Source organism: Ctenopharyngodon idella, chromosome 18, assembly GCF_019924925.1.
Source record: "Ctenopharyngodon idella isolate HZGC_01 chromosome 18, HZGC01, whole genome shotgun sequence".
Lineage (NCBI taxonomy): Eukaryota > Metazoa > Chordata > Actinopteri > Cypriniformes > Xenocyprididae > Ctenopharyngodon > Ctenopharyngodon idella.
The window spans coordinates 30,563,606-30,580,439 of NC_067237.1; the positions used below are offsets into that span (position 1 = coordinate 30,563,606).

The following is a 16,834-nucleotide window of genomic DNA, read 5'->3' on the forward strand; positions in this document are numbered from 1 at the left end:
GAGTTTGATCATTTTAATATATTAATAATAAATTATTAATTTAAATACTTTTTAGTCATCTTGAGGCCCCCTTGAAGTTTGCTGAGGCCCCTAGTGAGCTCATGTTGGAGTGAAGCATGACAATGTCTAATATCTGCCTTTAGCAAGCACCTTTTGTAAAACTATTGTATATATTATTATAGTATAAGCACATGCAAGATCTTACGGAGGTAGAAACTGGCAGCGTGTGGCATCGGGGTCACTGCATGTTTTCACACATGGACTGGCACATGTGTGATATTTCCACTCGCACATCAAGCGGTAAGGGATCACAAAACTGCTCTCTAATATCCAGGAACACAACCACCATGCACAAGACACAAAAATAACATCAACATTACAGAAAGACTCTTAAAACAGGTGGGTAAATTTTTAGAGAGTACCACATGATACTTGGAGGCTTATTGGAGTTATTCAGGTATAGTTTCTCTGTAATATGAGCTTATATGATAAGCAGGCCCACACAAATCTGCACCTGCAGAACTTGGCAAATGCTCAGCAGATTTCTGGAAAATTGCAGCATCCAATCTTAATGTATTATATACTCATTCAATATTTTCAGCTTCCAATAAGGGTGTAGCACCCTCAGCTCTGTTTAAAACATTTCACCATATTTAAATTCATTCCACAGAAATTTCCCCCAAATTCAGTGTAGATAATGTGGAAAAAAAAAAACTGTCTGGGCCTGATGATAAGATAAATAGTATTTGCAGATATATGCATAGATATTTGCAGACCGGTCTTACCCTCAATAATAAAACTGCTGCTAATTTTGAAGTTGTACGTGTTGTCGTAGTTCTGAACACGTGCGTGCATGTGTGAGAGGGTGAGGAAGACGCCCTTCTGGCTGTGCAACTCAAAGGATGATCGCCCAGGTAACCACAAGCCCTGGTGGTGGATGAAGGTCGCCTGCCGTCGAAACTCTTCCCCATTCTGCCAGTGTTCCAATCGTAACCCACGGTTCCCAGTAACACACAGGAAATAGTTGGGCCTCTCTGCAGACTCCAGTGAAACAAGAGGAAGTCCTAAATACAGCAAAATACCAAGCACAATATCAGTAGATGCTACTCTTTAGATTTAAAATAAGACTGTAATCAAATGGTACAGATGGAGCTAATAAGCATTATTATTTTTTTTTTTCCTCAGAGGTTGGCAAATTTTGTTCCATTATCTACTAAGATGTGGACGTGTGATCAGCTTTAGACAAAAAAGAAGAAGGAAAGCCTATACCCCCCCCCCCCATTCAATATGACTTTACAATAATAATAATAATAATAATAAAGAAACAACACAAACAATAATAATAATAATGATATGTGGTATTATTAAATGTATAAATGTATTATTATTGCAATAATACTAATAATTATTAGTAGTAGTAGTAGTATATACTCATTTATAATATATACTTTTATTTATTTATTATTAATATATATATATATATGTGTGTGTGTGTGTGTGTGTATATATATATATATATATATATATATATATATATATATACACACACACATATATATGTGTGTGTGTGTGTGTGTATATATATATATATATATATATATATATATAATTAATAATAAATAAATAAAAGCATATATTATAAATAAGTATATACTACTAATTTAACATTTACCACTATCTTCATTTCATTGCTTTCAGAAGTTAAACTATAGAACTTTTACTTTAGTGGAAACCACTGGGAGAAATTAAAGCTTCTTTTTTTGTTGACAACAGATTTATTCAAAATATTAATAATATTAAACAATTCTCATAAAAAATTTGGAAAGATGGCTGCCACATGTTGCATTATCAAATGCATGACCCAAACTTACAGTGCTTGCAGAGATGGAGCTCGTGTGGAGCAACATTTACTACAAACCCAGCTGCCAAAGTGCATTTTAGTTTCAGTCTATTTTGCCTGTCATTTGTTTAGCTTTTTTTTGTTTTGTTGTTGAAGTGAAAAGTGTGTTCTCACTGGAAGCTCGGTCTTTGTATAGTCCAGTTGTGATCATGAAGTGGAAAATGGTGCTGGGTTGAGCGTTGGTCCTCAGGAGGGGAAACACTTCACCACTGCTCACGTTTGCCCCAAACACACAGACTGAGTCATTTTGCTCTGTGCTGGACAGAGTGAACGGACCCTCTCCCAACACTAAATACACATTAATAAATAAAATGGTTAGGGAAAGATTTTCTGGTGCTAAAAGGTGCTTCCAGAATTATTCTAGGCAAATATATATACAAAATAAATAATTCCCACCTTGGTTGTAATATTCACAGTCATATGCTGTTAAAAGAAACATACTTGTATTAGCGGCAATCACACTGTATCATGAGTTTGCATGCATTAGTTCAACATTACTAGCAAAAAAAGCAACATAAAACAGCATTTGCAATGTATTTTAACCTCTTCAATGTGACAAATCTGCAACTGAAACAGAATGTAGAATTAGACTCTGATTATATAAACAGATCCTGACAGCAAACGGGCATTCTGGGTTTGTTTTGCATTAGAAATGTCAGTTTGTCTATGTGTATTAACCTACAATGACAGACAGCGCGACTGGGTCAAAAGGTCATTTGGTTCATTGTGTGTGCTTGTACTCACGACACACGGTGGGGGATCTCCAGTTCACCGTGACGCCGTTTTGACAGCATTTGTGTGCATATGCTGCAATGCTGGTGCACAGACATTCACAGTCCCCCCCACGGTTGCAGTTGCAGGTGTCTGTTAGGCAGTTCTTATAGAACCAGGTCACATCCACCTGGGGGTCCACAAGGATTAGTTACGCACAATACATGGATATCTAAAATCCCAAATAGCTAGTCAAAAACACAAATGGTAATGCAACCCACACTCAGGACAATTTACTTGAACCTGAATGTGTTGATGGTGTAATGTTCTAGCTTTTCAAACCTACACAGCCCTCTAGTGGCCAGATTCTGAAATGCAAACCATCTCAAAGCTTCTATCAGTTTGTTCATCGCAGACAGTGTGTGTGTGTGTGTGTGTGTGTGTGTGTGTGTGTGTGTGTGTATGTGTATGTGTGTACATCTGATGCAGTCTGCCAGCCTGTGGGTAAGACTTGGCCTTTTTATCTGTGGGCCAAATGTGTTGTTAAACCCCAGAGGAGAGCGGCTCACCACATTGTGACATGGAGCGAATACGTCACTGTAGAGGAGGCCGCACTCTCGCTTAGCATATGGCTGTCGGCTGAGATCTCCTTCACACAGTCTGCGAACTACAAAATCACTCTCACACTGCACACAACACACATAATTAAAAGATTATTTGAGTTTAGTCAGTGTAAACTTCAGAGCAAAGTGTAACTCTGGTGTACAGTACACTTATTATGATTTTACAGTAGTAAAAAAAAGACCATAGCAGACACTATGGTAACCATGGTAAATTATAAGGATACACAACCATTCAAAAGTTTGGTGTCTGTAAGATTTTTTGTATGTTTTTGAAATGTTTTGAATGCAATGCATCAAGGCTGCATTTACTTAAACAAAAATGCAGTAAAAGTAGTAATATTGTAAAATATATTTACAATTGAAAATTTTCTATTTTAATATATTTTAAAATGTAATTTATTCCAAAGCTATAGAAAGTTCAAAAGAACATCATTAATTTGAAATAGAAATCTTTTGTTACATTATATAAGTTTTTAGTCACTTCTGATCAAGTTAATGCATCCTTGCAAAATAAAAAGTATTAATATCTTTTTAAAAAAAGTCTTATTGACCCCAGACTTTTAAACGGTAGTGTACATTTAGGCCCAGTTTCCACCTGGTATTAAGATGGGTTTTGGTTGATCGGATCACAAGTGGACGACGCTAAATACAGATGTAAACGGGGTCTAAAACATTTTGAGCTTTTCCACTTTCGACCACTTCCAGGTAGTCGAAAACACATTCGACCGGATTGCTTTCATAGTGTAAACGCTCATGTGGTCGAACAGCCACAAAAGACCACATACTTTCTGCCTACTGACCTGATGCATAAACATTATGGGAAGTGCGCTAGCCAGACGATATTTAAACTTAGTCGGCTGAAGACCCAAGTTTGGTTTGAAGATGAAAAATGTACCAAGCACAATGTTCTCTCACCATTCCTGATTTCTAACATGAACTCACAGCGTTCGCCGTGGTTTCGCGGCTGTCAGAGCAGGAACGAAAGCTGCTGCGCTCCGTATGTTTTTTCATTGTCTCCGGTCGCGTACATATGTAGAGATTGTGCAAGCTTATTTTTCACATTAGATCAAAAGATCTTAAAAGAAATCAACCCTCCCCTTAGAAGAAGTCAGGACAGAAGTAGTTGAAAGTGGACAAAAGAGAGTGTACAAAACGCATCTTAATACCAGGTATAAACAGGGCTTTAGTCTACTCCAATCTTTCACAGTAGTATCCTAAAGCTAGGTTTCATACCTGTCCAACAGCCCAGCTGTCTCCAAAGGCCTGTGCATTGCTGACCTCCATATGTCCGGCTGTGGTCATGTCATTTACTGTTACCATGTCAAAGTTTCCACACAAACCACTCATCTGACCCTAAAAACACAGCCAAATACATTATAGTAAGAGATATGGTTTATACAGTGCAACATTATACTGCTCATTAATAGAGAATGACCTCTGACCTTCCATTGGGGTCCAGCACGAATATGGATAGTTGTCTTGCGGTCCCATAAAACGGTCAGATCTTGAGCAGGGAAGTGAACCACAGTGTAGTAGCCCGCACCCCAGAGTTGAAACTCATATCCTCTTCCCACAACAGTAGATGAGCTCTGGAGGACAAGCACAAAACCACTTCAAATCAAATGCAGATTATAGTAAATACTGAATAATTACACAATACTGAAACAATTACAGTCACATAGTTTATGAAAGGACAAATGTGCCATTAAACAGCTGAAGATGGTTATGTCTTGTACTCACAGGTTTACCAGAGTTATCACTGAAGTAGATTTTGGTGAGGCCAACATAGATGAGCAAGTACTTCATGCAAACAATCCCACTTTCGTAGCAATCTTTATTTTGAGCCATGATGGACACCTCAGTATCACCAACACTCTATTTAGACACAGGATTAACAAGTATAGTATGCATTCAATATATGATGCTTTATCATCTCTACATCTGAAAAACAACACTTCCTTAAAGTGTGTGAAACTAGTGTTAACCAAACAGAACTGCCAAATTGAGAGAAAATGAGAGTTTAATATGATGAATTTGTCCACTATCAATAGTTTCTCTCACACCACACTGCACCAAGGCCCCAATCTACCATTGGATGAAAAAAGTGGTACATTAAGTGGTCCCCTCCAAGTTTAACCTGTTAGCGTACCACCTGCAGTACACATATCTTTCAAAAGAGACCAAAACCATGCATATACTCCAAATGGTTCAAGAAAAGCATGCAATTTACTTTGGGTATGCCTTTTTAGGCAAATTTTACAGGATTGCTAAAGGGTTAAGAGATTGAGGTCAGCAAGATTTTTTTTTTTTTTTTTTAAATTAATACCTTTACTCAGCAAGAGCACATTAAATTGATCAAATGTGACAGTAAAGACATTTATAATTTTACAAAATATTCTATTCATTAAAGAATCCTGAAAAAAATATATTACATTTTCCACAAAAATATGAAGAAGAAAGTTTTCAACATTGATAATGATAAGAAATATTATTTCTAATGGCTGCTGAAAATTAAGCTTTGCTATCATAGGAATAAATTATATTTCAAAATATATATAAAAAAGGTCTTTAAATTGTAATCATACTTCACACTTCACATACTTCACTTCAATCATACTTTACTGTTTTTACTGTATTTTTTATCAAATAAAAGTAAATAAGAGCATAAGAGAATTTTTTCACAAAGATTTTTTAAAGGTAGTTTAGTCTCACGTCAATCTCATTCCCATTGTTTGAGCAAGAAGCTGACATAGACATCAGAGCCACATTGTTTAGTCTCTTCAGGAAGTCAACCTATGAATGTCTTATAGACGTTTCGGCATATTAAACTGGGAAAGGACAAAGTATTCTAAGAAAAAAAAAAAAACAGGCATCATATTTAAATAGTGTGTGTGTGGTGTGTGTGTGTGTGTGTGTGTGTGTGTGTGTGTGTGTGTGTGTGTCTAAAGCCATTTCTTTTTGTCATGAAGTCTGTCCCCCAGGTAGATCAGTAGACTCCTCAGAGAATCAATGGCCTTTAGGAGACACCAAAGTCTATTCACCTGCACCTTAAGCATCCACACACACACAAAAACCACACACACAAACCACACACACAGACGCATACCTGTACACACTTTCTCAGTCATTAAGGGCAGTAGCAGGTTGCATTGCGTAGGCTGATAGGGAACAGATTGCTCTTTGTTATGTGCGGCTCTTTGCTGAGTTTCTGTGCTGGGACTGACATTAACTCTGGCTCCATTACCACAGTCCTGTTCTAATTAAAAATCCCCTCTGATTTTCCCAAGATTAAGGGCGGTAGAAGCAGATCTCTTTTCCTGCTACTTTATACGTCCTTACTGAAGTCCGCAAAGTGTGAGAGCGCACAGTGCACATGCACGCACACTCTTTGGCCATTCGTTAAAAATTCTTCGGTTTAAAGGTGCAACACTTTCAACTGGTGAAACACACTCTTTGTTAAAGACAAGGTGGTAAGCACCACTCCACTTGGTCCTAAGACCAGCACACAAGGCAAGCAATCGTCACCGATTACAGCAGTTACTCTTACACTTAAGCTTACCCTCACAAAAAAGCACTATTACCACGTTACAAGTCGAGAAACCATGGTAATATCATTAATCATTGACCATTGTGGGGTTTTTAAATGGCTGATGGCTATGTCTAAAGTGGAGGGTGGACAATATACAGTAATTGTAATTGTAACCCTATAATGGTAAACACATACCATTCAAAAGTATGACACTGAAGACTGGAGTAATGGCTGCTGAAAATTCAGCTTTGCCATCACAGGAATAAATTAAATTTTTAAATATATTCAAATATAAAACAGTTCTTTTAACATTATAAACAAAGCTTACTGACCATTCACTTTTAAACAGTAGTGTACATACATAACATTTCTGAAATTAAATGAATGCTTCTTTCACACAATATTTACTTATTATTATATTTACTTTATTAATAGTTAATAAAAGAATTGGCCATGGTTATTTGCCATTGCCTATGAATCTCAAAAAGGACAAATGTCATCTATCTTAAATGTCTATGACTCAATACCCTTTTACTTTTTGGCACTTTTATGCTAGTGTGCCCAAAGGCACAAACACACAGAGTCAGGAAGTACCTTGACCAGATAGACCTGACAGTCACTGACGTAATCATACTCCAGGCCATCAAATGTGTGGTAATGACGGTCACTGTAAATGGTACACACTGCTGGACACGGTGAATATGTGCAGTTAAAGAACCCACGATGACACACACTGGACAGAGAGAGAGACCAAAAGAAACATTACTTAAACATTGATCACGTTCTGGAATAAAGCTCTGACCATGGCCTTCATCGGTCTTCAAGTGGATTTTGTTATAATGTGTGATTGCGTGAATTTTTGGCGTTGACTTGTGAGGACATATATCATTTTTGGGACAAAATGTTTGAAAATATAGAATATAATTTATATTTAATTTATTCCTGTTGTAACACTTTGGAATACTGATCTGTCATTAATGAATAACTACACAGGAACAAATAAGTAACGTTAACATTAATATTACAATAATATTCTAGTAACTGCTATTAACTAACAAGAAACTCTGATTAACTAATTAGTAATGGCGTTTACAAACCCAACCCGAGGTTGAATGAGGTAGTTCACTATTAGCCAATCAATAACTACTATTTTTTATACCTCCCAGCGGACTTCTAAGAATGACTATATACAGATTCATAATTAATGTGAATAATGTATAATTAATTCTAAAGTGAAGATCATGGTAACCCACTAGTAACGACTCAAGTATGACCAAATACTTCATAAGGAATTACTAATTATTTGGAACATTATTCTAAAGTGAAAGCATGATAACTCCTTAATATTGACTGAAGTCATTATAAACTTTTGAGTGTTTTGTAAGGTTTTGGATAGTAATTGCTTCTGATGGATTTGGTATCACTTGAGTCATTACTAGAGGGTAACAATGATGTTCACTTTGGAATACTGATCCAAATAATTAGTCATTCCTTTAGAAGGAAGTAGTAACAATTGAGTCATTACTATCCAAAACCTTACAAAAACTTCAAAAGCTTACAATGACTTCAGTCATTACTAGGGAGTTATCATGCTTTTCACTTTAGAAAACTGTTCCAATTAGTAGTTCCTTCTAAAGGATTTGGTAATACCTGAGTCATTGCTAGTGGGGTACCATGATCTTCACTTTAGAATTAATGGTAACATTTTAGATTAGGGTCCAATTCTCATTATTAACTAACTATTAACTATGCCTCTGCCTCAATAAACTCCTAATTACTGTTTATTAATAGTTAGTAAGGTAGTTGTTAAGTTTAGGAATTGGGTAGGATTAAGAGATGTAGAATATGGTCATGCAGAATAAGGCATTAATATGTGCTTTATGAGTACTAATAAACAGCCAATATCTTAGTAATATGCATGCTAATAAGCAACTAGTTAATAGTGAGAATTGGACCCTAAACTAAAGTGTTACCAAATTAATTGCACAATATGCATTATTCACATTAATTATGAACCTGTATATAGTCGTTCTTAGTAGTCCTCTGGGAGTTATGAAAAAAATAGTAGTTACTGATCAGCTAATAGTGAACTACCTCATTCAACTGAGCGCTATTACTTACTAATTTGTTAATTAGAGTTTTTTGTCAGTTAATAATAATTACTAGAATGTTAATATTGCATTACTCATTTGTTCCTGTGTAGTTATTCATCAATGGAACAGTATTCTAAAGTGCTACCTATTGCTAGTTACGTAGGTAACTGTGGTTCTGTGAATTCCGGATGACTGCCAGAGGCAGTGCTTAGGCACTAGTGGATTATCGCAGTGTCAGCTAGATAGGTCGAGATAATATACCAAAAATGTCACGTAGTGACATAGGTTGAGCCTCGAGGGTAATAGCCACATTAGCTCAGCATTCAGTCTTTGTACGCCCTTCTAGAACATTTCGAGTGACAAATAACTTTGGCATCATCTGGAACTCACAGAACCACAGTTACCTACAAAACTAGCATTTTGTTTCATTCCTCCTGACCGTCAGAGGTAGTGCTTAAAGGGTTAGTTCACCCAAAAATGAAAATAATGTTCACAATCATTTATTACTCACTCTCATGTCGTTCCACACCCGTAAGACCTTCGTTCATCTTCGGAACACAAATTCAGATATTTTTGATGAAATCCGATGGCTCAGTGAGGCCTGCATAGACAGCATGGCCACCTAACTTCTCAAGATCCAGACTCAAATCATATTCAAAACAGTTCATGTGAGTACAGTGGTTCAACCTTAATATTATAAAGCGACGGGAATACTTTTTGTGCGCCAAAAAAACAAAATAACGACTTTTCAACAATATCTAGTGATGGCCGATTTCAAAACACTGCTTCGAATCTTTTGTTTCGATTCAGTGACCGAATCGAAACAAAAGATACTTGTCACATGAACTGATTATGTTTTGAGAACCTTTCTGGAAGTTTGGTGCCATTGCTGTCTATGGAGGCCTCACTGAGCCATCGGATTTGATAAAAAATATCTTAATTTGTGTTCCGAAGATGAACGAAGGTCTTACGGGTGTAGAACGACATGGGGGTGAGTAATAAAAGACGTTATTTTCATTGTTGGGTGAACTAACCCTTTAAGCACTAGAGGATGACTCCTACCAACATAGTCATGAGGAATGCCACTCACCTGAAAAATAGTCAAGGTTGCTCCTGAAGAACTGCTAATCTGACAGTATGAGGGGTAGCAATGTGGAACTTTTAGAGGAGGGCAAAATACAGGGATAAACCCAAGTAGCAGCTGCACAAATATCTGCCATAGATACTCCTCAAAAAGACAAAAGACACCTCCTGGCAAAGGCTTTTAGACTTTCTTGTATGCCATAGTAATCAGCTCCACAATCCCTTACTGGGCACCACCCTAACAAACAAAAAGCTGTTTGGCTAAGGTTAATGGTAGCAGCCACATAGCACCTCAAGGCTCACACAGGACACAAAAGGTGATCCCCTGACAGGTCTGATTAAGATGCAGACTGAAAAGCATCCAAAACCACTTATTTATAAACTGAGGAAGCAGAACTTTTGGTAGAAAAGGATTTGGTTGAAGCACAGCGCCAGAATCATCCGGCAGCCAATGCATGCATAACTCACTAACAGACAAAGAATGTAACTCGCTAGCACGCTTAGGGTAAAAAAAAACAACAACAACAACAAAAAAAAAGTTTTCAAAAAAATCTATTTAAGGTCAGCTGTCTGAAAAGGATGAAATGTCAAGTACAAATCCCACACAGGAAAATGACTCACACCCTTTAAAAAACTACAAGCAGAACCTTTAAAGGGTAAGTTCACCCAAAAATGAAATTTTTGTCATTAAGTACTCACCCTCATGTCATCCCAAACACATAAGACCTTCATTCATCTTCGGAACACAAATTAAGATATTTTTGATGAAATCCATGGGTTTCTGAAGCACACATAGGCAGCAACGTCATTGCACCTTTTGAGGTGCAAAAAGGTTCTAAAGACATCGTAAGACTGCGTTCAACTTCGTTTGACAACAGTTCAAAATGTTAAATAAGGTTGTTATTTTTGTTTTGTTTTTGTGCACAAAAAGTATTCTCATTGCTTCGTAACATTAAGGTTGAACCACTGTAGTCATGTTGACTATTTTAACAATGTCTTTAGTCCTTTCTGGACCTCAAAAGGTGCAATGACATTGCTTCCTATGTGTGCTTCAGAAACAGGTCTTACGTGTTTGGGACAACATGAGGATACTTAATGATAGAAATTTCATTTTTGGGGGAACTAACCCTTTAACTGGTACAAGGTATGCAGAAATGGCCGCAACAAATACCTTCAAGGAGAAGGCTGCTTTGCCCGAATCCAAAAGATGCTGCAAAAAGCTCTAGCACTAGTTATGTTATGAACAACAGCAGGTTCACAATCATTTAAAAGACCCAGTTGGACCCAGAGGCCAAACCCAAAGCTGCAGACGGGTTGGATATGGGTGCCAAACAACGCCATCCATCTGTGATAACAGTTCTTTCCAAAGCGGAAGCTGCCACGACCTGTTCACCAACAGACTCAGAAGCATGGGAAACCAAGACCTGGTTGGCCATCAGGGTGCTGCAAGTAACACCATGTGGTTGAACAGAGATATCCTGTGTAATGTCTCCCACAACAGAAGAAAAAGACAGAATGCATAAAGTATAGAGTTAGGCCACTCGTGAAACAGAGCATCCTGCCCCAGTGGGCTGGACGTCTCTGTTCTCGCAAACCACAAGCGACAGTGAGTGGTCACCTCCATTGCAAAAAGATCCACTTCTGCTTTGCCAAACTGCTGCCATATCATCTACACAACATCCGGGTAAAGCCTCCATTCTCCCGGGAGCAGAAGATCTCTTGAAAGAGCATCTGCCACCTGATTACTCGACCCCGGAAGGTGAACTGCCCTCGGCGTCACTAGTCAAGGAAGAGTCCAATTTAGGAATCATGTGCGTGAGATGCAGGGAATTGAGCAACTTTGTGCCACCCTGATTGTTTAGGTGAAACATTGTCATAGTGTTGAAGGACAGAATAAGCACATGACGGCCAGCCAGAACTGGCAAGAAATACTGCAGTGCTAGGAAAACCACACACAACTCCAGAAGGTTGATGTGGTCCCTGGACCAAACTGGAGACCAACGGCCACAAATACCCCTCTGATTCCATAGAGGGAAGCATCAGTTGTGACCATCTCTCGACGAGAAGGAATGACGCTATAGGTACACCTGACATCAGAAACTCCCAGCAATTCCACTGTGTCAATGTCTGAATACAACGTTATGAGACAACAATCAAATGATGACGATGTCTGGTGGGGTTCAACTGCAAACTGTTGTTCCACCACTGGAGAGGCCTGTGGTGGAGCAAGCCAAGTGGAATCACAGGAGTGGAGGCAGTCAGTCTGGCACGTGACGGGGTGGCAGACATTGCACGGAAGTCCAGAGTCATTACAATGTAAGTAATTGTTTTCACTAGAATCAGGCAACACTTTGCTTTGTTTACTGCGAGACCTAGCTTCTGCACATGCTCCAAAAGCAGTCTGGTGTCATGGACAGATTGGCGTCTTGTGGGGGGCACACAGCAGTCGTCCAAATAAGACAGGATTGCATTCCTCTAGACCATAGCAGATACAGAGCTGCAGTCATGCACCTTGTGAAAACACAAGAGGTCAGAGACAGACTGAATGGTAGTACCTTTAATTGGTAGCCCTGGTTCTTGAAACTGAATCAAAGAAACTTCCTGTGATGAGAAACAATCTGAACGTGAAAATAAGCATCTTTCAAATCGATGCTTGTAAACACATCTTCTCTCATGACAGACTGGCTTTATGTGACATCCAGAAGGGAAGAGTTTTCAGGGACAAGTTTAGATTCCTTAAATCAGAGGAAAACCACCTTCTTCTTTCCCTTTATATGGCCCCCTTCACCAACAAAAAACAAATTTCCTCAGAAGATCCCCAATCACTGTAGTGGCAATCCTTAAAATCTTTTGGGGCTGGCGTCTGCAGAGCATACCCCTTGCTCAGTGTAGTCCAAACCCAAGGGTCTATTGTTGTCTCCCTCCAGTACTGCAGGTGTAGTCTTGGAAAACAATTGACTACCGGCCCAACCACTTCAAGATTTATGTGTGCGAATTTTAGTGGCAGTGGGGGTGCACTGACATGGACCCCCTGGCAACTGCCGCTGACGAGGTTAAAAACGTCAGTTGTCCTCAGCAGCACGGGGTCTCTGTGAACCCTGAGGCTGTGGAGTAGAACGTTACCAGAATTGTTGCTCTGGATTTGCAAAGCAATGACGAGCCTGAGTGGCCAGCTTCTTAAAAGCAGAATTGCGCTGAACCTGAGTCAGTTGACTAGTGACCTCGGACAACTTCACCATTTTTTCCAGAAGTTCTGGAACATTAGACCCAAAGAAGTGTCCAGGAATAACTGACAGGTCTCGTAGAGTCTTCTTACAATCCTCAGGCAGTTTCACCTGGGCAAGTCAAACTTAGCGGCAGACTGCCAGAAGCGTGCCGGTATAAGTACCCAGTTCAGAAGAGCAGCTTTTTCAGGAATTGTGAAACTGAGGGCTCAACATTTGCTAATTTTAATGTAGTGGTTATGGTAGTGGTTCTGAGTAATTGGCATATTGTGTTAGCCACGCTGGTTACATATGCAGTAGACTCGTATGCCTTTTTCAGTAACGAGTCTGTGCCACCGCATTGAGAGCACTAGGGCAATGCACATTGCTTCATAGGGCCTCATCAGGTGACACCACCAAGGCGGCGACAGGTTGTTCTATTTCTGGAGCACGGCCCACCCCAATTGTATCCGCATATGCCATAGACAGTTTTGTACGAGCAGTCTATGCTTAGGTGCACTAGACCCGATAAGGGCATTCAAAAACTTGCATGGTGGAATAGCAAAGTTAGATCCAACTGAAAACTGTCTAAAAAAGAACATTGGACTGGGCTGGTTGCGAAGTTGAGTTGTCCAGACCTAAGCAAGCAACCACCATCTGGAGCACATCCAAAGTATCATATACTGGACTATCTGTCAATTTGTCCTGACAGAATCAAATCTCTACTAGAACCCAGAGCCGTTCAAATACCAGTATGAGCCTTCTGGGGGGAAGGTTGCGCAGCAACATCCACAGCATTCAAATGATCTTGGGAAAAAAAAAAAAAAAAAAAAAAAAAAGAGGCAGAAGCGCTTGTAGATAGCACATAAAATTCAGCATGACATGAAGGAGAAGAGAAACTAAAAGGCTCCTCCTCCATTCTCTTACTTGAACCCTCTTCATCGACATATGACCTTAAAATGGATATCTTTGAAAACAATTTTTTGCTGGCCATTGCTTCTGCTAAATGTGTTAACGAGTTACATGCTTTTTCTGTTTGTGAGTAATGCACGCCTTGGTTTCCCTAATTATTCTGGAGTTGTCCTTTGACCAAATCCATCTTTTCTACCTAATGTTCTGATTCCTCAGTTTATAAATCAATCGATCAATTTGGCTGCTTTTCAGTCTACATCTCAATCAGCGCATTCAAGGGATCACACTTTTTGTGTCCTTGCCTTGAGGTGCTATGTGGCTGCTACCATTCGCCTTAGACTAACAGATCAGCTTTTTGTTTGTTATGGAGGTGACCAGAAAGGGGGCAGCTGTATCAAGCAGAGATTGTCAAATTGTATTGTAGAGGTGATCACTATGGCATACAAGAAAGCCCAAAAGCCTCTGCCAGGAGGTATCTCTTGTCATTGCACTAGGGCTCTCTACATCTAGGGCTGCTTTTAGAGGAGTCTCTATAGTGGATATCTGTTCAGCAGCTACAGGCATCTCCCTGTACTTTTGTCAGCTTCTACAAGTTAAACATTGCAACTCATCATGCAGTCAGATTAGCAGTTCTTCAGGAGTCATCCACTAGTGCTAAGTACCACCTCTGACGGTCAAGAGGAAGGAAACAGAAGGCTAGTTACAAAGGTAACTGTGGTTCTGTGAATTCCAGATGACCGGCAGAGTTATTTGTCACTCAGAATGCAGGAGAAAGGCATACCGAGACTGAATGCTGACTTAATGCGGCTATTACCCTCGAGGTTCAGCCTTTGTCACTACTTGACTTTTCACAGAGCCACAGTTACCTATGTAACTAGTGATTTGCTCTAATTTGCTGCTCAGAAAGTTTTTATTATTATCAATGGTAATGACAGTAAGCAGTATTAGGGACAGTGATTCTTTATTAGGAAAAATGCATATTGTACACATATATTCCAACTGAATTTAAAATGTTTTTTAGGTTTTTAGGAATACTGCAATGTAAAATTTTCCTGTTTTTTTTTTTTTTTTACACTTTTTATAAATAAAGTGAAATGCTCTGGATAGAGGACAAACCCAAAACATGTAATTCCCTCAAATGTAACTTTTCAACACTCTTAATTAGAAAAAGGCTATTAGGTATAAGAGACATGATATATTAAAAAAACAAAAAACAACAGTTTAAAGCTGTTACAATCTGTCCTAATACATTTTTCCTTCCTTTAAAATCATCCTAGGCAGGAAAAGCATCCTAGGAACAGAAAAGCTCCCTCAACTGAAGAATCACCCAGGAAACAGAATTATGAAACCTAAGCTCATACTAAAAAAAACACACTGACCAGCGGTAGCACGGAGTGTCCACAGTCTCTCCAGGGAGATACTCTAGACCAAGCCATGCACAGGGGCAGTTCTCTGGGTAATAGCAGTCTCCATTATGAGCCACTAGCCTGCACCAATTAAAGAAGATGGTGTAACATTACATGCTCTGGTGTCAATAGACACGCATACTTTTCAAAACATTTGTTCCAAATGCAAAGAAAGAAAGTGATTACCCAGCAGGACATCCACATCCTGGTACACACGGGGTCATGGGAGGACAGGTCAGGTTCAGCATCAGGTTTCGACAGGTGAGTTCACAGGCCAGGCCCACACCTGAAGGTCCGCTCCCAATCTGACCCCTGCAGCTGTAGTAGACTTTACCATTGGGGCAATCTCCTCTTTCAGGCTCTGAAAAAATGAATGGAGAGGGAATGGTTAAAAGAAAATGTGTAATAGTGAACTTAAGTTAAGTGCTTGTTCATGCAAAGTAGTTTTAACAGATCTTTTTTTTTTAGTAGCTAGGACATTTCTAGTTGGTTCCTAGTGTGGGTTTACAGTGTGCAGTGTGGGTTTTATTTCACCTGTTTTATCACTAGTCTGACTCAACTTTCTCCTCACCTCAACAAGACAGACACATGATGTGAGGTGTCATTTAAAACAACACATACGGAAAGAGTTACATGCCGAAGTATAACAATTTGAGTTAGGGGTGTGTTCAAAGTATGAGAAATAGTAATAGTGATGACTGCACCATTAATAATTATCAAAAGAAATTAGGGTTAACAGACAACCAGTTTATTCTAAACTGCTGAAATTCAATAAGTTGAAAAACAAAAAATGGACACATATTAATAATGCAGCCACCTGAATACTATTGAAGATTTAAAATCATAGCCATATCTAGCAAATGAGCAATGCCTTACAATTTGAATTTATCATTGGAAAATTCTAGAAAAAGTCAAATCGACAAGCAAAAAGCAGAATTTGCTCTCTTCCCAAGTCTCCCTCTTTCTTTGTGCATGTGTATCTGAGGTTCAGATCTGTCCAGCATTCAGTCTACTCAATGCGTTACCTCTGAGGAATGTACTGCTGTGATGAAAACACTCTTTTCCTGGGGAAGGCAGAGGTGAAAGGGAATAGAGGGAGACTGATGAAATGGAGCAAAGAAAAAGTAAAAGTTTACCTCTCTCTTCTGGCACACACTCCATACGACCATTTCTGCAGAGACTAAAGAAAAATCAAATCGAAATATACATTACCAATATACAGTATAATACGATATATATACACATGGATAATCTAATTTTAACATTTTAACAGTCTGCAACATTTTTTAATGTTGAAAGAAGTTTCTTCTGCTCACCAAGGCTACATTTATTTGGTCAAAAATACAATAAAAACAGCAATATTGTGAAATATTA

General features: G+C 38.8%; 1 protein-coding gene across 2 annotated transcripts in view; it reads right to left on the reverse strand.

Annotated features, from left to right (window-relative positions):
* The window catches only part of otogl (otogelin-like), a 56,335-nt gene that overhangs the window by 23,697 nt on the left and 15,804 nt on the right, over positions 1–16,834 (reverse strand). For both annotated transcript variants that reach the window (XM_051869826.1, XM_051869824.1), the window contains exons 22-34: positions 16,597–16,640; positions 15,647–15,821; positions 15,434–15,541; positions 7,358–7,496; positions 4,975–5,109; positions 4,677–4,823; positions 4,468–4,587; positions 3,181–3,297; positions 2,645–2,801; positions 2,297–2,323; positions 2,015–2,188; positions 786–1,064; positions 206–323 (exon numbers count right to left, since the gene is read on the reverse strand). In XM_051869826.1, coding sequence (XP_051725786.1) covers positions 206–323; positions 786–1,064; positions 2,015–2,188; positions 2,297–2,323; positions 2,645–2,801; positions 3,181–3,297; positions 4,468–4,587; positions 4,677–4,823; positions 4,975–5,109; positions 7,358–7,496; positions 15,434–15,541; positions 15,647–15,821; positions 16,597–16,640 — 1,740 coding nt within the window. The remainder of the gene's footprint in view (positions 1–205; positions 324–785; positions 1,065–2,014; positions 2,189–2,296; positions 2,324–2,644; positions 2,802–3,180; positions 3,298–4,467; positions 4,588–4,676; positions 4,824–4,974; positions 5,110–7,357; positions 7,497–15,433; positions 15,542–15,646; positions 15,822–16,596; positions 16,641–16,834) is intronic.